The 23,450-nt window shown below is 46.2% G+C and overlaps 1 protein-coding gene across 2 annotated transcripts in view; it reads right to left on the reverse strand.

Moving 5' to 3' along the window:
- LOC142303619 (pendrin-like) overlaps positions 1-23,450 on the reverse strand; it is a 241,044-nt gene that overhangs the window by 47,253 nt on the left and 170,341 nt on the right. For both annotated transcript variants that reach the window (XM_075345147.1, XM_075345146.1), the window contains exons 13-17: positions 20,081-20,187; positions 19,007-19,076; positions 1,469-1,561; positions 1,202-1,297; positions 568-801 (exon numbers count right to left, since the gene is read on the reverse strand). In XM_075345147.1, the coding sequence (XP_075201262.1) occupies positions 568-801; positions 1,202-1,297; positions 1,469-1,561; positions 19,007-19,076; positions 20,081-20,187 (600 nt within the window). The remainder of the gene's footprint in view (positions 1-567; positions 802-1,201; positions 1,298-1,468; positions 1,562-19,006; positions 19,077-20,080; positions 20,188-23,450) is intronic.

Below are 23,450 nucleotides of genomic sequence, written 5' to 3' on the forward strand. Positions count from 1 at the left end.
TTTTTGCTGTGTTTTATTTCTGCAGTAAAACTGTAGCAAAACCTCATCTCTTGGCCAGAAATAACCTGCGGTTTGGTTGTGATTTTTCTGGTGTTTTTTGCTGCGTTTTTACAGCATTTTTTGCACTCTCATTGCTTTGGATGGGTGAAAAAACTCAGCAAAAATGCTGAAAGAATTGACATGCTGCTTCTTTCAAAAATGCAGCAAAAACCTAGCAGGTTGCCATTTCAGTCAGAAAAAAAACGCAAGTGTTTGTGTGTGTGCATGAGATTTCTGGAATCTCAGACATTTTGCTGGGACTGTGAAGGCAGCATTTTGTTTCCAAGCATTTGTATAAAGCCAATGAGAAAAACCCAGCAAAAAAAACAAACAAAATGCCCCGTGTGAACATAGCCTTACTTCTGTAACTTCTTTTTTTGGAGCTCTTACCCATCCCCTACACATAGAATCAGGAAAGTAAAATGTTCATTTTCCTTCCTGACTTCAAACAGGTACTAAACTCTGAATTTATATATACTGTACTTCTTTTAGGTAACTTTTGTAGGAGCTGGCATTAATTTTACTTACCCCCTTTAGACAATCCACAGCGACAACATCAAGGAAGCATACTTGTCCAAAGTCAAAAATGATACTGTGAATGGTAACCACTGGGATAGACACACCGATCGGGAATTCGGTATTCCAGTCAACTTGCATATTTAAGTCATGCGCTTTGATCTCAAGGCTTTCTCTACCATAAGTATCCATGTCATCATCTGACTCTGCATCTTCATTAGTGGTGGAGTTTCCTTTGATCCCATTCTAAAACAATGTATAAAATTTACTATAACAATCTGTTAGTTGTTGAGTATACAGAGGTCTTGCTTATGTCTCCTTTAGATAAGCCCATGGAAACGGGCCTGAAATCACCTGTTGACGGAGATAAACACTTGTTCTCCTAGCATTATGATTTTTATGCTGGCATGAAGATCGTTATCAGCAGTACATTTGCGTAAACTGGTGATGTGCTGCCGATAATATGATATTCTATGCGCACAGAATTAATGTTACCAATTATCCAGTGCACGTGGAATTCCTCGGCTTTTCTAATCAGTAGATGTTTAACAGCCTAAATCATCTACCTTAAAGAGGCGATTAGTTTTACTGATTATGCATATAGATCTATTCTATAAACTAACATTGTCAGTAGGTCATGCCTTACCTCATTTGCCAGTGACTCCTTTTTCTTAAGAAGTTTATTTAGCTTTTGTTGCGCCTTTGTCCTCTTGTTAAAAACTCTAACAGCATCAAACCCAACCTGTGTAAAATGATCATTAAAGTTATCTAAATTGTTTTCACAATTTTTGTAATAGCAAAAAAAACCTTAAAAAATCTGAAATATCCAGATACACCATGTTTATTATCAATTTATTTGGTCCTAAATATGCCATTATTAATACATTTGGACTCTTGGTTTAAACATACTCACGACTGATTTAATTCCATCTTTCAGACTTTCGACATTGCCATAGAATATGGCACTAGAGAACCGGATTATTTTAATTCCTTCTGGTTCATCAACCTTTAAAAAATAAAATACTTCTATGACATATAACGGACATATTTTATACAGGGTTAGGGAATATTTTTTTTTCTCCAGAGGGACATTTGGATATTTAGGTTATCATTTGCAGTCCATATCAAATTCTGAACTTTAAAATAATTGTGCTATATTTGGTCAAGCATTCACCCCTAATGCAATGGCTGGAACTGCTTCTCTTTGGCATGTGATCTTTGGGGTATTAATTATGTTTTTACTCGCAACTGCTTTTCCAAATTTGCATTGATCAGTCAGGAACACAGTCGACTCTGCGATGGTACATTTTGAAAAGAAGTGCATACAGCAGTAAGAAGAATCTTTCTCTCATGACCTAGATTTTTTCACAGCAACTTCATCTGAACAAGTGAACTAAACATTCTTGTTAGAGATTTGGATCTGCCCAAGAGTAAGGCTGAGCTCTTAGGGGCATTTTGCACACTGCGATGTCGGTGGGGTCAAATTGAAAGTGACACACATCCGGTGTCGCAGGCGATATCGTAGTGTGTAAAGCTTTTTCCTTTCTCGCCTTTTCATTGGGGGACACAGACATTGGGTTATATGGTGTCTCCAGGGGAGGCGTGACACTAGGTTTGAAAAAAGTGTTAGCTCCTCCTCCCACAGCATATAACCCCAGCTAGGCGGGAACTAGCTCAGTTTTTTCCTAGTGTCAGCAGGGAGGCTGACATGTCTGGACTGAGCTCCACCAGAGGTGCCTCAGGCCAGCTTATTTTTACTTTTTATTTTGTTTTTCTTTTCTTATTCATTCTATTTTTGATAGGGGCAATACCAGGGTGCCTTGCCACCCCCGTTCCCCCCGTGTACGGGCAGAGGAAACCTGGCGTGCACAAGCCATCAGTCTTCCCTCGCGCCCAAAGTGGTCGGGTCTGCATACCCCTCCAGGCTCCCTGTAAGCACCTCACACCAAGGTAGCTCCAGAGGGCTAGCAGAGCCGAGGATCTGCTTCAGCCTTGAGCCGAAGATGCGTCCTCGAGATCCCCGCATCCCAGGACAGACGCGTCTTCAGACGGAGCCAGGAGCAGGTAGGGAGACGACGAGTCAGTCCCCTGCATCCAAACCGCCACCTGGAAAGGCGCCGGTGGGGTGATGCAGGCCGTGATCCCGGGGAAGCATCATTAATTTAGCTCCTGGCGTCAGCCTGCATTCTAGCAACGCCCCCTCCACTGCTCTAGAAGCCGCTCCCTCAAGTGGGCCGTCTCTCCCCTCCATGCTGCCAGAGAACACTGGACGCCATTACATGTGGGGAGCAGACACGGGTGAGATCGCCTCCTTGGCTGTGAGATTCTGCAGCACTATATACCGCTCTGCTCAGTGGTATATCGCTGTCATTCTAGCGGTGTGTGTCTGCTGGCTGGCGGTGTATATCAGCTTTTAGCATTATATACTAACTGTGCCTGTAGGTATATACCGACTGTTTGACAGGGTGTGCTACTTTACTATTATGTCTGTCTCAGACACCGCGTCTCTCAAGGACTCGTCCGACCGCGCAATTGATGCTGCGGTCAAATCTATTTTCCAGGCTTCGGGCTCCTCTCTTCGCCCCCTGTTAGCCTTGGCATGGGTGGCGAGAGCTATGTGTCTGTGGAGTAGGAACTTGCGCAAGTTGCTTCGCTCTTGCAATATTCCTTCAGAGGCTCTTGAGATCCTTGATTTGTTCTCTCTAGCCTCTAATTACTTGCCTCACGGCTCCTTAGATGCAGCTAGTTTGTCAGCCCTAACGGCAGCCAACGCTGTTTTTGCCCGCAGAGTCCTGTGGCTAAAGATATGGAACGCGGACAGTGCCTCCAAGAAGTCCCTGTCCACACTCCCCTTCCAGGGTCTTCGTCTGTTTGGAGAATCCCTGGACAAGCTTATATCTGAGACGACGGGTGGTAAAAAATACCATTCTACCACAAAAGCGGCCTGTATCCAAAAATTTTAAAAAGTCTTCTTGGCGCAGGCAGTCCTTTCTGCCCGCCCCCCAAAAACCATCACAGGGGTTGTCGCAACGCAAAGATCGTGGATCCGGTCCCTCAAGGGACTCTTCCTGATGTTCCCACTCCAGGCAATCTAAACCCAAGGGACCTCGCCCCGCGAAGGCCCCTTCAGCATGACCCCGGGTACCCCTCAGAGCCGACTCCTGTTGGAGGGCAGCTTCTGCTTTTTCGGGATATCTGGCTAGACCATACTCACGATGCTTGGGTTCGAGAAATCGTCACCTCAGGTTACAAGATCGATTTCCAATCCCTACCGGCCAACAGGTTTCTGCGTTCTCGGCTTCCAAAGTTCACAACGCAAAGCCAGGCCTTATGTCAGGCCATAGCCTCTGTGCAAAAAGCAAACGTTATCATTCCAGTGCCCCTGGAACAGCGCAGCAAAGGTTTCTATTGAAACCTCTTTGTCGTCCCCAAAAAAGATGGCTCTGTTCGTCCTATCCTGGATTCGGACCTTCTGAATGGAATCATTGCAAGCCGTACTAGCTGCTATGGAACCGGGAGAATTCCTAGCTTCCATAGACATTCAAGATGCTTATTTACACATTCCCATATGTGTATCGCATCAACGGTTCCTTCGTTTTGCCGTAGGACACCGTCATTTCCAATTCAGGGCCCTTCCCTTTGGACTGGCTACTGCGCCTCGGGTCTTCACAAAGGTCATGGCAGCCGTCATGTCCATTTTGCACCCCAGAGGCGTTCTGGTCATTCCCTATTTGGACGACTTACTTGTCAAGGGGAGTTCTCCTCAAGTTTGCTCAGAAAGCGTGCAAATTTGCCCAGACGCGCTCTCAAGGCTAGGGTGGCTTCTCAACTTCAACAAGTCATCCCTCATTTCTCATCAGCGCATCACCTTTTTAAGTATGCTGATAGACATGGTTCAGGCCTGGGATTTTTCTTCCAGAAGACAAGAGGTCTTCCCTGATCCGGGCCGTCCAATCCCTCCGCTCCCGCCGTTACACATCCCTCCGGAGTGGGATGAGAGTTTTAGGCAAAATGGTAGCAGTCATGGAAGCCGTGTCGTTTGCCCAATTCCATTTGCGCCCTCTGCAATTGGATCTTCTGCCCTCTTGGGACAAGAATCCAGCCCCTCTAGACCTGTCAGTCCGCTTATCTCGGACTGCCCTCAGCTCCCTCGTCTGGTGGACTCAGGTCTCATCCCTATCTCAGGGGAAGTCCTTCCGCCCTGTCCACTGACACGTAGTCATGACAGATGCCAGCCTGTTAGGCTGGGGGGCGGTGTTTCTCCACCACACTGCTCACGGACGCTGGTCTCACCCCGAGCGATCCCTTCATATCAACGTTCTGGAGATCAGGGCCATATTTCTGGCCGTTCAGACCTTTCAACCCTTGCTTCTGGGCCTCCCGGTTCCGATCCAGTCAGACAATGCCACGGCTGTGGCTTACATCAACCGTCAGGGAGGAACTCGCAGCAGGGCAGCGATGAAAGAAGTCTCCAGGGTTCTTCTTTGGGCAGAGATGCACATTCCCATTGTTTCAGCTGTCCATATTCCGGGGATAGACAACTGGGCCGCAGACTCTCAGCAGGCAAGGTCTAGCGGCAGGGGAATGGTCCCTCCACGACAAAGTGTTCCATCAGATCACTCTTCGTTGGGGGCTCCCAGATGTGGACCTCATGGCGTCTCGGCTAAACGCCAAAGTACATCCCTTCGTATCCCGGTCGAGAGACCCGCTAGCGCTCGGCTCCGACGCTCTAGTCCTCCCGTGGTCGCAGTTTCGCCTGCCATATGTTTTCCTTCCGTTCCCTCTCATTCCGAGAGTAATCAAGAAAATCAAAGCGGAGGGAATCCCGGTGATCCTCGTGGCCCCGGACTGGCCCAGAAGAGCCTGGTTTCCAGAGCTCCTCCACCTACTCGGCGACACTCCCTGGCGTCTTCCCGACCGCCCGGATCTTCTGTCGCAAGGTCCAATATTCCACCAGAATACAGCACAGCTGCATTTGACGGCGTGGCGCTTGAATCCTTGATTCTAGCCAAGTCGCATCTTTCTTCCAGGGTTGTTCTTACCATGCTTAATGCTCGCAAGCCTTCCTCCGCCAGCATTTATCACAGGACCTGGAAGACCTATCTGTCCTGGTGTGACCGTCATAATCGGTCGCCCCTTACCTTTTCAATCCCTAATGTTCTTGCCTTTTTGCAAGACGGTATGGACTCGGGTCTTGCTCTCAATACCCTTAAAGGACAAGTTTCTGCCTTGTCAATTTTTTTCTAGAAGCAGCTGGCTTCTCACCCTCAGGTCCGTACCTTTCTTCAAGGGGTGGCGCATTTGGTCCCCCCTTATCGTCACCCCTTAGATCCCTGGGATCTGAATTTGTTTTTCGGAGCACTTCAGCTTCCTCCTTTCGAACCCTTGAGAGAAATCTCTCTTCAACGGCTATCTTGGAAAGTTGCCTTTTTAGTCGCTATTACCTCTAACAGGCGAGTGTCCGAACTGGCAGCTCTGTCCTGTCGCTCACTCTACCTGATATTCCATCATGATAAGGTGGTCCTTTGGCCTTCCCCCGCCTTCCTTCCGAAGGTCGTATCCTCTTTCCACCTGAACGAGGACATTGTGTTGCCGTCATTCTGCCCGGCCCCGTTCCACTCCTTTGAGAAAGCCCTTCACACTCTCGATCTTGTCAGGGCTCTGCGGATCTACATCTCCAGAACAGCGCCGTTGCGCAAGTCCGATGCCCTTTTCGTCCTCTCAGAAGGACACAAAAAGGGCGACCGGGCTTCCAAATCCACGATTTCTCGATGGATCAGGACTGCCATGTGTGAAACTTACAAAGCACGGGGTGTCATTCCCCCTCATTCTGTGCAGGCCCACTCTACGTGAGCAGTGGGTGCTTCCTGGGCTATCCGCCATCAGGCTTCGGCGGCCCAACTTTGCAAGGCCGCTACCTGGTCCAGTGTGCACACGTTTACAAAATTCTACAGAGTGCATACACATGCCTCTGCGCATGCTGCTTTTGGAAGACAAGTCCTTCAGGCGGCAGTGGCCCATTTATAAGTGGCCACTACTCGTTTTTTTGACAGTGTTTGTTATGTGTTCCCTGCAGTTGTTAGTCAGCTCTTAGGCTGATGTTCTACACTGTTAATAGTTCAGTTCCCACCCAGGGAGTGCTTTGGGACGTCCCAATGTCTGTGTCCCCCAATGAAAAGGCGAGAAAAGAAAGGACATTTTTGTGTACTCACCGTAAAATGTCTTTCTTGGAGCCTTTCATTGGGGGACACAGCTCCCGCCCTTGTGGTTTTCGTTGTCCTTCTGCTACTGCTTTTACAACAAACTGAGCTAGTTCCCGCCTAGCTGGGGTTATATACTGTGGGAGGAGGAGCTAACACTTTTTTTCAAACCTAGTGTCACGCCTCCCCTGGAGACACCATATAACCCAATGTCTGTGTCCCCCAATGAAAGGCTCCAAGAAAGACATTTTACGGTGAGTACACAAAAATGTCCTTTTTGATACGATTAACGAGCGCAAAATCGTCGTAAACGTATCATCGGTGTAGCGTCGGTCATTTCCATAATTTGGAAATGACTGATGTTACAATGTTGTTCCTCGTTCCAGCGGCATCACACATCGCTGTGTGTGAAGCCGCAGGAGCGAGGAACATCTCCTACCTGCGTCCTGCGGCTCACGCCAGCTATGCGGAAGAAAGGAGGTGGGTGGGATGTTTAAGTCCCGCTCATCTCCGCCCCTCCGCTTCTATTGGCCGCCTGCCGTGTGACGTCGCTATGACGCTGCACGACCCGCCCCCTTAATAAGGAGGCGGGTCGACGGCCAGAGCGACATCGCAGGGCAGGTGAGTGCATGTGAAGCTGGCGTAGCGATAATGTTCGCTACGCCAGCTATCACCATGATATCGCAGCTGTGACGGGGGCGGGGACTATCGCGCTCGGCATCGCAAGCATCGGCTTGCGATGTCGTAGTGTGCAAAGTGCCCCTTAGGCTATGTGCCCACGTGAGATTAAACCTGCGGATTTATCTGCGGAAAATCCAAGGATTTTCGGGATTTTCCATATAAATCTGCAGGTTTCCACATGCACAGACACTCCCCATGTTATCCTATGGGACATGGGGAGTGCTGTGTCCATGCTGCGGATACATGTGGCTGCGGTTGTCCCGCAGCCGCACGTAATTGCATGTCAATTCTTTCTGCGGAATTACCTGCGAAAACCCCGGCCCTCTACTATGGATATAGGGCCGGGACTTCTGCAGGTAATCAGCAGGAATGTACGCAGGTTTACCGCAGCTATTTCACTGTACTACCGCAGCTAAAAATAGCTGCGGATTCTGGCGGACAGCTGCGGGAAACCTGCGGCCGTACTGCGGATATATCCGCAGGTGCGAGCTCCCGTGGGCACATAGCCTTAGGTTCCAGGTTACAGTAATGGAATTTCAAAGGTTTATTGAGTTTATGAATATGCATATTACAAAAAACAAAAACAAATACACTGACAATTTTCCCAACTTTCTGTCCCTATAGCTAAAAGCCCCTATTTTTCTCTAATTGTTCTGGTACTGCCTATCCTGTGGGAGTTGGCAGCCTAAGGGACCGTGGATAATTGGTGCCCCCACTCCGCGACAAATTTCTCTACCCATTTCATCTTTACTGCTATCTGCCTTTTGAAGGAAAGAAATAGACACCTGTGCAGATTAGTTGGAAATTTGTGATCAGATAGGATAGAATTAATATCTTTTCACCAGTTATGAGGGAGGTTATAGATTTTCATAAAACGTGTTGACCCACTTAATGGACTAACCCAAATAGAACGACCCGACTCGTTTCTCCCCACATTTTTGGGGTTCATCAGGGGTCTTAAAAACATTACAACACTACATACAGTGTGTCCATCCATATACTGTCCACCGCCATTAACTTGAGAACGGCGGCAGCTATAGGAATAGAAGTGCTGTCTAGGTATAGTAAAGTAGCCATGCGCTACGCAATGAAACCACCTATAGCGCCACCTGGTGGAAAACAGCAGAGTTAGCATTTTTATCTCGAAAACGGAACGAGATTGAGAAAAAAAGTGATTTAACAAATTGTAGAGCATCATCAATTCAATACGAATCAACACCTTGCATACAGAAATGCTAAGATATGAAACCCATGACCCTCCCCAAAACATTGAATGCTGGTCATGCATATGGCGCGCATTTAACTTTGATGCTCAAAGTTGCCACCGTCATTTGCAATGGACATCTGTACTCTGGACAGCATACTGTATCTTGCTGCACGTTATGCAATATGGTAGGTGACACGTTTGCACAAGCATCTGTGATACGTCGTCGTAGGTCCTGCAATGTTGGTGGAGGGGTTGCATACACCTGCTGTTTGATGTGACCTCACAGAAAGAAGTCCAATGGGGTCAGGTCAGGTAAGCGTGGAGGCCACTCCACGCAGCCGCCATACCCAATGACTTGTAGGAAGGTCTCCATGAGGTATCGCTTCACGTCCGCAGGCTTGTGAGTTTTACATGTCTAATCATAGCATTTATGTATGCAAGGTGTCGATTCGTATTGAATTGATGATGCCCTACAATTTTTTAATTCACTTTTTTTCTCTATGTCGTTCCGGTTTCGAGATAAAAATGCTAACTCCGTTGTTTTACACCAGGTGGCGCTATAGGTGGTTTCGTTGAATAGCGCATGGCTACTTTACTATACCTAGACACCACTTCTATTCCTATAGCTGCCACCGTTCTCTAGTTAATGGGAGTGGACAGGATATGGGTGGACACACTGTATAAATAAAAAAGTTATGACCCTTGGAAGAAGGGGAGGAAAAATTGAAAATTTTGGGGGGATGAAGAAGATGAGAGGGTTAAAGTGCCACCCTACATTGCTTGCTGAAGACAACATCTCTAAAGCCCTCTTAGTTTCCTATTTACTTGAGACCACCAAAATTTTAATTTTAAGACATCTGCCCTAACATTACATAGCAGTATCATAGCTACGGGAGGGAAGGACGGGAGGGTGCTATATCGGCTTGTGCAGCATGTTGATACAGTTAAACTCTGCCATAGAGCAGGGAGACATGATCTCACTGCACTACCACTCTTTGTTGAGAATAATTCCCAATAAAAGAGCCATGAGGTAAACACGCTGCCGGCATATAAATACCGGCAGCGTGTATGCACTACTCACAATTAACACAAGAACAGGAGAAAAGTGAGTATATATGCAAAGATAAAGATTTTATTAGTGAAAAAGATACACACGCAAAAAACAGCAATTGATCACAATTTAAAAACAACTACCAATAAATCAAGGGGGGCACATGGTATTGAATTCAATGAAATTCTTGTCTGTCTCTAATAGCCGTGAGAGAGGTGAAACAAACCAAATAAATGGTGGGCGATGGATTGGCAGGACATAAGACAGAAACGTAGTGATATGGTCAAACTCAACCTGTATACAATACAAGTGTGTGGAGGCACCCGTATGACTGAAAGGATCGCAAGTAACAAGGGAAATTAAAGTAATACACGATAAATTTCGTGTGGTATATTACCATAAAAGAGAAGGGACCACGGACAGGCCGGGTGCGTGGAAAAAAGGTCTCCTGTCTGCTCAGAATAAAATGGCCATATGTTGAATATAATATTAAAATATCTAATAGAAAATTATCTCAGGAGGCAGGAGTATCAGGGGAGTTGAACCACAATCACTAATGTGTCAAAAGAACATTATAAATGTTTCAGGAGAAATCATGAAGTACAAGGTTGTCCTAAAAAGACCCAAATTGAGAGGTATAACACCACAAAAATCCCTAGGTCAGTCATAGCAGCATAATGAGAATGATAATGCATCTAGGCTAGACTGAGGTCCAAGTAGCTTCATGCATATAGGATACATGGGTCATAAAGAATACTATGGTCAAGATGTGACAAAGACAAAACCTGATACATAATCAATACACAGTGCACATACCCAAAAGGAGCAGGATCACCACCAACGTGCGTTTCGCGGAGGTACTGTTGCTTTCTCAAGGAGGAAACCTTGTTACTTGGCATCCTTTCAGTTATACGGGTGCCTCCACACCCTTGTATTGTATACAGGTTGAGTTTGACCACATCACTACGTTTCTGTCTTATGTCCTGCCAATCCATTGCCCACCATTTATTTGGTTTGTTTCACCTCTCTCACGGCTATTAGGCCTGCGACACGCATCCGTGCCTCCGGTACGTGTGTGCCTTTTTTTCACATACCGGAGACATGGGCCCACCTGGTCCTATGTATTGTTATTGCTTTGGACACACGTAAGTATTCAGGAACGTAACGTGTGTCCATTCCGTACTTACGCGTGTCCATTTTTTTAAAACCGCTGACATGTCCGTGTTGCTTCGGCAGCATGGGTGTCACACGGCCCGCACCCGTATCACACGTATGTAGTGTGGATGCGGGCCCGTGTGACACGCGCCGGAGAAAGACACGTGTCAGTGTAAAAATAATAAAAACACATACTCACCTCCACCATATCTGCAGTCTCTGCCGCGGCTGTCCCCTGCATCCGTCCCCCAGTGATTTTGAACAACGCTTCTCCTTCACTGGGGCCGGACGCAGCGTCAGCGGGGCGTGGCTTTGGCCGGACGCTGTCATTCAGCACCACAGACAGCGCCGGATGATGCAGGTAGGCGGGACTTTCCGTTCTTCGTGTGTTATAACGTATAACACATGGAGAACACGTACGTGCCACAAAAACGGCACACGGGGAAAAAACCACCCCTTTAACACGTACGTGACAAAAACGTAACGTTTTGTCACGTAAGTGTGGCAGAGGCCTTAGAGACAGACAAGAATTTCATTGAATTGAATACCATGTGCCCCCCTTGATTTATTGGTAGTTGTTTTTAAATTGTGATCAATTGCTGTTTTTTGCGTGTGTATCTTTTTCACTAATAAAATCTTTATTTTGCATATATACTCGCTTTTCCCCTGTTCTTGTACCACTCTTTGTTGTATAGATCACAGGTCGATTTATGCCTGCGGTCTACAGAACATATAAAATTTATTTATATTTTTTTGCTCGTGGTGAAAATACTGAGGGCCATATTACAGTGTGAGGGAGATACTATGCACCATGATGATACAGTGTAGGGGAAATATTAGTGGCCATGATGATACAGTGTAAGGGAAATACTAGGGGCCATGATGATACAGTGTGTGGGAAATACTGGTGGCCATCATAAGTGTGGGGGAAATACTGGGGGTCATTACAGTGTGGGAGTAATACTTGAGCCCATATTACAGTGTGAGGGAAATACGGGAGACCATGTTGATACAGTATGCGGGAAATACTGGGGGTTATGATGATAGTGTGGGGGAAATACTGTTTGCCATCATACAGTGTAGGGGAAATACTGGGGGTCATTTTACAGTGTGGGGGAAATACGGGGGACCATGTTGATACAGAGTGCGGGAAATACTGGGGGTCATGATGATAGTGTGGGGGAAATACTGTTTGCCATCATACAATGTAGGGGAAATACTTGGGGTCATATTACAGTGTTGAGGCTATACTGGGTGTGATATTACAGTTCCGGGGACATACTGAGGGTCATATTTCAGTTTAGGGGAAATACTGCGGGCTGTATTACAGTGTGGGGAGAATACTGGGGCCACATTACAGTGTGGGAGAATTACTGGGGCCACATTACTGTGGGAAGGAAATACTGAGGGTCATATTACAGTGATTGAAATATTGGGGGCCATATTACAGTGTTGAGGGGGAATGCGGGGGGGGCTATATTACAGTGTGGGGGAAATACTTGGGGCCATCCATACAAGGAGAGTAGGTCTACTGAGGGCCAACATGGGAGGATACTGGAGCTATCATACAGTGGGGAGGGCTACTGGGCGCCATTACGCAGTGTGAGGGGGGCTACTCCGTGCCATCATACAGTCAGAAGGCAACTGGGAACCATCATACAGTGGGACAGGCTACCGGAGGCCATCATACAGTGTGGGAGGTTACTGAGGGCCATTATACAGGGGAGGCCCATCAAGCTGTTGGTAGCTGTGCATCTATCATGCTGTGTATGTGGGAGGTTTGGGGGTCATCTTGTTGTGTAGAGGGGAACTAAATATGGGGGGACTTGGGAGACATAATTAAATTTTAAGTGGGCACTTAAGAAGCATTATTGTTATATGATACACTCAGTCTACTGGGGCTAGTATTACTTTTTTGGGGGCAAAATGTGGGCACTGTTTTCTAAGGCACTTGAACAGGGCAATAATATTTTCTAAGGGGCAATTTTACCATCTAGAGCAGGGGTCTCAAACTCAGCTGGGTGTATGGGCCGCATATAGAAAAAAAAATTGAGGGGCCACATTCTTTGTAGGACAAAGTGACATTTTTAATGATTCCATGCTTTTTTTCTATACATTTTTGGATCACTTTTTTGAACATTCTTTGCTTGTTTATTATGACAAACCTGCACTTTTTTGTTTAGTTAAGTTTGTATATAAAAAAAGCATTTTTAATGGCAAAAAAAATGCATGCTTTATTTTGTTGGGTTTTTTTTTACATTTTATCAGCTTCTTGTAATATTGTTTTACAATTAGCAACATCATATAGTAATCTTAGCGAACATCGTGTGGTAATGTACCCATGCTGCAGTAATGTCCCCCATCCGTGTGCCCTGTAGTAAGGTGCTCATCCTTGTAGTATTGTGCCCCTCCATGTGCCCAGTAGTATTGTGCCCATCCTTGTAGTATTGTGCCCTGTAGTACTGTGCTCATCCTTGCAGTATTGTGCCCATCCCTGTAGTATTGTGCTCATCCCTGTAGTATTGTGCTCTGTAGTACTGTGCCCAGTAGTATTGTGCCCACCCTTGTAGTACTCTGCCCATCCTTGTAGTATTGTGCTCATCCTTGTAGTATTGTGCCCATCCATGTAATATTGTGCTCTGTAGTACTGTGCCCAGTAGTATTGTGCCCATCCTTGAAGTATTGTGCTATGTAGTATTGTGCCCATCCTTGTATTGTGCCCATCCTTGTAATATTGTGCCCATCCTTGTAGTATTGTGCCCATCCTTGTAGTATTGTGTCCATCCTTGTAGCATTGTGCCCAATAGTATTGTGCCCATCCTTGTTATACTGTGCTCTGTATTATTGTGCCCATCCTTGTAATATTGTGCTCTGTAGTATTATGCCCATCCTTGAAGTATTGTGCCCATCCTTGTAGTATTGTGTACTGTAGTATTGTGCTCGGTAGCATTGTGCCTATCCTTGTAATATTGTGCCCAATCTTTAGTAATACGCAAAAAAAAATTCTCACCTTTCTTCTGTTCCCTGTGTGCTCACAATCAGTGTTTGCAGCGTTTTGAATGCAGCATGTTTCAGCTGCGTCCAAAACGCTGTGGTGCACAGTACAAGCAAAGTAGATGGGATTTCTAGAAATCCCATGCCCACTGTGCATGTATGGTCCGCAGTGAAAATTGACCTACGGTGCGGCTTGCAGAGGCCGCAGAATGTGAATTTATGCTGCAGAGCCACATGCATCCTCCCTAGGGTGAACACAACGAGCAGATCGCAGCGCTCCGAACCCTGATCGAGGGCACGAGCCGCTGCGGTTGACTCGCCCACCCCAGGGCTATGGGACACCCGGTGCCGGGCCGGACTAGTCCGGTGGTAGTCAGTGGTGGCTGGGCCCGGCTCCGTGGCCCTGGTGGGTGTCAGTTGAATATGTGGCTTGAATTAAAGTTTGTGTTCGTGACGCCACCTGTGGTATGCGGCCACTAAGCCGCCGCTGCTGTGTGAGGCCACCGGGATGATGTGATGGCAGCTATGGTGGTACTACTCCCCACAGGTGGAGCAATGCCCGGGGCACAGTTGGTGCTTGTAAGTGTCTATGCAGATGAAATAACTGAGGCCACTTCAGAGGTGCAGTTCAAGTTCTTTTACTCACAGTTCTTGTCAGGGCAGGCAGAACCCTTGGACTGCTGGGACCACTGTCAGGGACCTCCGTCTTCTGGGTGATTCCGAGTGTGAAATCCGGTACCCTCTCTCTTAGTGTCTCTTTCTCTGCTGTCTTCACTAGCCTTGCCTTAGTTAGATGGACTTGGCTTGGCCTCCATTACAGCCTCCAGGCTGGGGGGTCACCTGTCGGCTGATTACCCCTTTTCTGAAGGTCTGCTCTGGGTTCTGGCCCTGGGAGCTTGCAATTCCCTGGGCCTCGGTTTTTACTGTCTGGAGACTGTCTTTTCACTCCTCCAGTTTCTAGGGACCGTCCCCTGTCGCAGCTAATCACTCCACCGATGTCACTGTGGAACGGGCCACCGCAGCCTGCAGCTACCCGTAGCGCCTCTGGGCCCTCGGCAGCGGTACCCAACAAGGACTGCTCGTGGTACCTTACAGGACTACCCGCGGCCCTGCGACCCTTTCTTTCCTTCTCTTCTTTCTCCTCCTTGCCTGCCTCAGCAGGCCTCCTCCTCCCTCCTTTCTCTCGTTCTTCTCCTCCAACTACATGCTGCTTCTCTCACTCCCTGAGGTAAACTGAAACTAACTCGACCTTCCTTTCTCTATCTACTCTCAGATGGCTCCTCCCACCTCCCCAGTTGCTAGGCTACCACCCTATGGGAGCAGGGATGGGTCTTACAGCCCCTCTCAGCATGCAGCATGGGAGGGTTGCCTGCCACTTTCCCTGGTCCTGTGTGTCCCTAGCAATGGGTGTAGTGTGAATTTACCAGGGGACCGGAGTTCACTCTCTTCCTCTCCCAGAATAGGGCATCACACCGCAGATGGGGTGCAATGACCTGTGGCGACGGAAGCCTCAGGGGCGCCACACTCCCCCACAGCAAATCCCAGCACGTCCTCGGGCTGAAAAACAACAAAAACAAATGGGAGAACTGCAAAACATTTTTGGTATGCAATAACATAAAACAGCAAAACATTTCTTCCCTTTATGGGAGGCACATATCATGAACGTTGCGAACTTCTTATAAAGAAAACTCTAAGTGTGCACTTCCAGTCCATTGCACGGTTCAGGCAAATCCCCCATAATTCTGGTAGGGGGCACAACGGGTGCAACTAATTACATTCTTGGCTACTACAAGTCCAGTAGCCCGTCAGTTCGTTTCAAACAAACAAAGTAACATTTTCGACCAGCCATTAAGTCCAATGGCCTGGTTGCATCAGACAGATCAACAACATACCAGCCATTAAGTCCAATGGCCTGGTAGGACATAAAACACATACACCACACACCAGCCACTAAGTCCAGTGGCCTGGTATGATAAGACACCTAAACATTCACCGGGGCCCACATTCCAGTTCAGTGGCCCGGTAGCACATAACATGGGGGGGTGACGTCTTCAAAAAGAATCAGGGGCAGACAGGGGCTATCTACAGTTCAGCATCTCTTCATCTTTACTTGTAGGGATTCTTCTCCGGCTCCCCACCTGGCAGCAGGTAGACAGCGGTCAGCACAGTCTGCGTCTGCTGGTCTTGGCGGGCCGCGCCTGGCATGGCGGCGGCCTGTATTGAAGTTGCTGCTGTGACCGATTCTTGACGGGCCGCACCTGGCGTGGCTGCGGCCTGGGCTTGGCGGGCCGCATCTGCGGCGTGGATTAACGTCGCCGCTGCGGCGGGATCTTGCTGATCCGAGCGGGGTATCGCTGCTGGGGCCTGAGCTGGACGGGCCGGGCTTGGCGTCGCTGCTGCGGTGTGGATGGGCGTCGCTCCGGCGGCGAAATCTTGGCGGGCCGCACCTGGCGTGGCTGCGGCCCGGATCGGCGTCGCCGTGCCGGGCATCTCTCCAGGGACCGCGGGCATGGCAGCGGGGGTTGGGGCACCCGCGCCGGCAGGGGCATTAAATGACTCACCCCTCAGTAGCATCTCCGGTGTTCTGGCGGTCGCTGCTCCGCGCGTCGCTTGCCGGATCTGCTGCATCACCTTCGCTGCGATAAGGTACATTTTCTTTATCTGTTGGTCGGGCGTTTAAGCTTTTTCTGCCAGCCGGCCAGCTTATTTGGTCGCCGCTTCCTTTTCTTCCGCTTTCTATGGCGGGCACCGCTTCGCGCGCTTTTCTTGGACAAGGGGGCGGGGCTTCTCTTCGCGCCCTTTCTTCTTGCACGCCCCCCTTCTTCCCGCTTTCAGCAGCGCTAATGGCGGCGGTTTCTCAGTAAAGTACACAGTCTGTCACACGGTTCTTCAGGCGCACAGTACCCGGTTAGACCGGGCACGAAATCCTGTTCGTGACGCCAAAAGTTGACTCGCCCACCCCAGGGCTATGGGACACCCGGTGCCGGGCCGGACTAGTCCGGTGGTAGTCAGTGGTGGCTGGGCCCGGCTCCGTGGCCCTGGTGGGTGTCAGTTGAATATGTGGCTTGAATTAAAGTTTGTGTTCGTGACGCCACCTGTGGTATGCGGCCACTAAGCCGCCGCTGCTGTGTGAGGCCACCGGGATGATGTGATGGCAGCTATGGTGGTACTACTCCCCACAGGTGGAGCAATGCCCGGGGCACAGTTGGTGCTTGTAAGTGTCTATGCAGATGAAATAACTGAGGCCACTTCAGAGGTGCAGTTCAAGTTCTTTTACTCACAGTTCTTGTCAGGGCAGGCAGAACCCTTGGACTGCTGGGACCACTGTCAGGGACCTCCGTCTTCTGGGTGATTCCGAGTGTGAAATCCGGTACCCTCTCTCTTAGTGTCTCTTTCTCTGCTGTCTTCACTAGCCTTGCCTTAGTTAGATGGACTTGGCTTGGCCTCCATTACAGCCTCCAGGCTGGGGGGTCACCTGTCGGCTGATTACCCCTTTTCTGAAGGTCTGCTCTGGGTTCTGGCCCTGGGAGCTTGCAATTCCCTGGGCCTCGGTTTTTACTGTCTGGAGACTGTCTTTTCACTCCTCCAGTTTCTAGGGACCGTCCCCTGTCGCAGCTAATCACTCCACCGATGTCACTGTGGAACGGGCCACCGCAGCCTGCAGCTACCCGTAGCGCCTCTGGGCCCTCGGCAGCGGTACCCAACAAGGACTGCTCGTGGTACCTTACAGGACTACCCGCGGCCCTGCGACCCTTTCTTTCCTTCTCTTCTTTCTCCTCCTTGCCTGCCTCAGCAGGCCTCCTCCTCCCTCCTTTCTCTCGTTCTTCTCCTCCAACTACATGCTGCTTCTCTCACTCCCTGAGGTAAACTGAAACTAACTCGACCTTCCTTTCTCTATCTACTCTCAGATGGCTCCTCCCACCTCCCCAGTTGCTAGGCTACCACCCTATGGGAGCAGGGATGGGTCTTACAGCCCCTCTCAGCATGCAGCATGGGAGGGTTGCCTGCCACTTTCCCTGGTCCTGTGTGTCCCTAGCAATGGGTGTAGTGTGAATTTACCAGGGGACCGGAGTTCACTCTCTTCCTCTCCCAGAATAGGGCATCACACCGCAGATGGGGTGCAATGACCTGTGGCGACGGAAGCCTCAGGGGCGCCACACGGTCTCCTGCGGAGGAGACATGCGGCCCCGCAGGTCAGCACCCGCCGCGTCCAGGACGCAGCGAGTCCCGATAGTGAGCACGTACCTTACATGCTTATTGTGGCCCATGAAGATCGCAGTTCTATGCCCGAGGCCGGTGCCAGCAGCACTTCACTACTATTGAATCATTTGCCGTGCCGCTCTGAGGAGATGGCTGCTGCCTGCCAATCAGTTGCAAGGAGGTGACTTCTTACAGCCATGTCACTTCCTTGCATCTATTGGCGGGCAGGAGCCAAAGGTATAGAGCACACATCACCTCTGCGCGACACTGCAAATTATTCAATTGTAGTAAAGTCCTGCCGGCCCCGGGCATAGAGCTGTGATCGTCACGGGGTCTGGGGGCCGCAACAAGCAACCTCAGGGGCCGCATAAGGCCCGCGGGCTGCGTGTTTGAGACCTCTGATCTAGAGTGTACAAAGGAGGCATTTTAGTATGTAAGAGGCGCAGTGATGGACATTATGTGGGGTACTAAGAGGATCAGTAATAGGGACACATATGGCAGCAGCAGCTCAGCATTGGGGTATCAGCAAGATGAGGACTTTGTGCAGCTTGAGAATAGATAATATTGCTATATTAAATATTATTACTATATCAATATGATAAATAGGTAATATCGGTGTTAGTCTATGTATAGTGATTTTAGGATAGTAATCTGCTGGGGTTCTGCTATACCAATGATTAGGCTAGGCCACCATAGTTATACACATGGTTACTTAGTTATTGGCCCACTCAGATGTTTCATCTCATCTCATTGAAGCCCTACCTACATAGGCCTGAAAAAGATTCATCATGATGCAGAGAAAAAGCTTTGCTGTTGCCAGTCATATGCATTTTTGTTGGTAAGCATTGGCCCATATTACCGGCATATTCTGCCTAATATTTTAAAACAAATAAATGTAACTAGCAATATCATTATTTCTCTATATGTTATTAAGGGATAAAATCATAGGCATTTTCTACATACATTTCTGTAGGTCTGGATATCTTTGTAAATATCCGTACCAGGAACATTTCCAAGAGAACTGTATGATGGACTGAAAAGAGAAAACGAAAAGAAAATTTTGAAGGGCACCTGTCATGTTGCCAAACGCTATTAACCTCAGATATTGGATGGCTACTCTGCGGGCTAGTAAGCTGTAAGCCCACTGCACTATAAGTAAGGCTATGAGAGACCGTGAGCTTTATTCCTCCTGGAAGGCTTTGACTTTCTGTCATAGATGTGTTCCAGCGCGTCTTTAGTCATCGCTCAGTACACAGTGAGTGGCAGCAGTAACCACGCCCTGACACATTGACTGACAGCCGTCTATACAGTAATACACTGCAGAGGTGGCTGACAGTCAGTGTGCCAGGATGTGTTTCACACGCCGCTCACTGTGTACTGAGCAGTGACTGAAGCTACATCGGCTGCACTTGTATGGCTGCCGGGAGGAACAAAATCAATTTCCTTCCAGTCACCGGGCTTTCAGTGAGGTGACTGAGCAGCTTTAGAACGTTATTAACCAGCAGATTAACCCCATATCTGCAGGTGAATAGTGATGGTGACATGATTAGTTTTCTTTAACAACCAAAATAATTTCACAACAATATTACATATGATAGAAATGTACCTATACATTATCATAATCTTCTCTAATATATAATCAATAAGCTCTAACATTTTTGTGTTCTTTAACCGGAATGCATCAACAAAAAAAAAACAGATACTGAAGCAAAACATTTTTTTTTTACCAGTTTTTATTTTTTTGCTTGTATATGGATTTTGGTTATGGGGACAAAGATCTTATCTGAGCTCTTATCTGAGCTCTTATACTACCCTGTGAGCAGAGTACTCTGCTCACTACAGTGTGACACCCCACACTCCAAACACATTACTCCTATGGAATTAATGACAATGGTGATGATAGCCAATAAAATAAATAATGCAGTCTCTCACTTTCAATATTTTACTCTTGTTTTCTATCTTTTCTTTCTATTTTTCTGATACAATAAATTGTTTTTCTTTCTATACTTTGCCAATAGCAGAATCTGTCATACTTACTACTGAATACGTAGAATAACAGTAAAAAGTCCAAACAGGATCCCAGCCAGTAATCCCAAATCAATGTCCAAAAGAAGAGAAGCGAAAAATGTGAAAAGCCAGATTGCCTGGAAAGAGATGTCAATATATACAATCTTCATATTAATTGGTTTCTCAGCGCCAAGCACACCATATAATAAATTATTTACAGTATAAACCTATGTCCACAATTTAAGGGTTTTATTTACTAGGCATCGCTAGCTGTCATTTTCTATCAGTATGAGAGTCTCGTGCACACCACCATATTACAGATCCATCCCCTAGCTCAGCCACAAAGTGCATGGAGTCATGGGATGATGTCTTTAGAAACATAAGGGGTCTTAAATGTACCTACAGTCATATGAAAAAGTTTAGGCACTCCTATTAATGTTAACCTTTTTTCTTTATAACAATTTGGGTTTTTGCAACAGCTATTTCAGTTTCATACATCTAATAACTGATGGACTGAGTAATATCTCTGGATTGAAATGAGGTTTATTGTACTAACAGGAAATGTGCAATCCACATGTAAACAAAATTTGACCGATGCAAAAGTATGGGCACCTCAACATAAAAGTGACATTAATATTTTGAAGATCCTCCTTTTGCAAAAATAACAGCCTCTAGTCGCTTCCTGTAGCTTTTAATGAGTTTCTGGATCCTGGATGAAGGTATATTTGACCATTCCTGTTTACAAAACAATTCCAGTTCAGGTAAGTTTGATAGTTGCCGAGCATGGACAGCATGCTTCAAATCATCCCACAGATTTTCAATGATATTCAGGTCTGGGGACTGGGATGGCCATTCCAGAGCATTGTAATTGTTCCTCTGCATGAATGCCTGAGTGGATTTGGAGCGGTGTTTTGGATCATTGTCTTGCTGAAATATCCATCCCCTGCGTAACTTCAACTTCGTCACTGATTCTTGCACATTATTGTCAAGAATCTGCTGATACTGAGTTGAATCCATGCGACCCTCAACTTTAACAAGATTCCCGGTGCCGACATTGGCCACACAGCCCCAAAGCATGATGGAACCTCCACCAAATTTTACTGTGGGTAGCAAGTGCTTTTCTTGGAATGCCGTGTTTTTTTGCATCCATGCATAATGCCTTTTTGTATGACCAAACAACTCAATCTTTGTTTCATCAGTCCATAGGACCTTCTTCCAAAATGTAACTGGCTTATCCAAATGTGCTTTTGCATACTTCAGGCGACTCTGTTTGTGGCGTGCTTGCAGAAGAGGCTTCTTTCGCATCACTCTCCCATACAGCTTCTCCTTGTGCAACGTGCGCTGTATTGTTGACGGATGCACATTGACACCATCTGCAGCAAGATAATGCTGCAGTTCTTTGGAGGTGGTCTGTGGATTGTCCTTGACTGTTCTCACCATTCTTCTTCTCTGCCCTCCTGATATTTTTCTTGGCCTGCCAATTCTGGACTTAACAAGAACTGTACCTGTGTTCTTCCATTTCCTTACTATGTTCCTCACAGTGGAAACTGACAGTTTAAATCTCTGAGACAATTTTTTGTATCCTTCCCCTGAACAACTATGTTAATAATCTTTGTTTTCAGATCATTTGAGAGTTGTTTTGAGGAGCCCATAATGCCACTCTTCATAGGAGATTCAAATAGGAGAACAACTTGCAAATGGCCACCTTAAATACCTTTTCTCATGATTGGATACACCTGCCTATGAAGTTCAAAGCTCAATGAGGTTACAAAACAAATTTAGTGCTTTAGTAAGTCAGTAAAAAGTAGTTAGGAGTGTTCAAATCAAGAAATTGATAAGGGTGCCCATACTTTTGCACTGGTCAAAATTTGTTTGAATGCGGATTGCACATTTTCTGTTACTACAATAAACCTCATTTCAATCCAGAAATATTACTCAGTCCATCAGTTATTAGATATATGAAACTGAAATAGCTGTTGCAAAAACCCAAATTGTTATAAAGAAAAAAGGTTAACATTAATAGGGGTGCCCAAACTTTTTCATATGACTGTATATACACTATGTAGAGTAGACGGTTTACTATGGAGGCATGCACATTTATTTTCTGTTTTATTTTCTATGACTCAAATATGGGAAATGTTTGTACCTTGTATTATGCAGCTATTCTAATAGACAGATGCTATATAGCACAGGGAGTATTCAAAATCCCATAGTATAAATGCCCCATAGTATAAAATGCCCCATAGTATAAAATGCCCCATAGTATAAAATGCTCCATAGTATAAAATGTTCTATAGTATAAAACGCCCCATAGTATAAAACGCTCCATACTGTAGTATAAAACGCTCCATAGTTTAAAATGCTCCATAGTATAAAATGTTCTATAATATAAAATGCCCCATAGTATAAAATGCTCCATAGTATAGTATAAAACTCTCCATAGTATAAAATGCCCCATAGTATAAAATGCCCCATAGTATAAAACGTTCCATAGTATAAAATGCTCCATAGTATAAAATGCTCCATAGTATAAAATGCTCCATAGTATAAAATGCTCCATAGTATAAAATGGTCCATACTGTAGTATAAAATGCTCCATAGTATAAAATGCTCCATAGTATAAAATGTTCTATAGTATAAAATGCCCCATAGTATAAAATGTTCTATAGTATAAAATGCTCCATAGTATAAAATGCTCCATAGTATAAAATGCCCCATAGTATAAAACTCCCCATAGTATAAAATGCTCCATTGTATAAAATGCTCCATTGTATAAAATGCCCCATAGTATAAAATGTCCCATATTATAAAATGTTCTATAGTATAAAATGCCCCATAATATAAAATGCTCCATAGTATAAAATGCTCCATAGTATAAAATGCTCCATAGTATAAAATGTTCTATAGTATAAAATGCCCCATAGTTTAAAATGCTCCATAGTATAAAATGCTCCATAGTATAAAATGTTCTATAGTATAAAATGTTCTATAGTATAAAATGCCCCATACTATAAAATGCCCCATAGTATAAAATGCCATATAGTATAAAATGTTCTATAGTATAAAATGCCCCATAGTATAAAATGCCCCATATTATAAAATGCCCTAAAGTATAAAATGCCCCATAGTATAAAATGCCCCATAGTATAAAATGCCCTAAAGTATAAAATGTTCTATAGTATAAAATGCCCCATAGTATAAAATGTTCTATAGTATAAAATGCGCCATATTAAAAAATGCCCCATATTATAAAATGCCCTAAAGTATAAAATGCTCTATAGTATAAAATGCCCCATAGTATAAAATGTTCTATAGTATAAAATGCGCCATATTATAAAATGCCATAGAGTATAAAATGTCTGTTGTTGAAATGATCCTACTGTGAGGTTTGCGTCAAGTT

Source organism: Anomaloglossus baeobatrachus, chromosome 4, assembly GCF_048569485.1.
Source record: "Anomaloglossus baeobatrachus isolate aAnoBae1 chromosome 4, aAnoBae1.hap1, whole genome shotgun sequence".
NCBI classification, from domain to species: Eukaryota; Metazoa; Chordata; class Amphibia; order Anura; family Aromobatidae; genus Anomaloglossus; species Anomaloglossus baeobatrachus.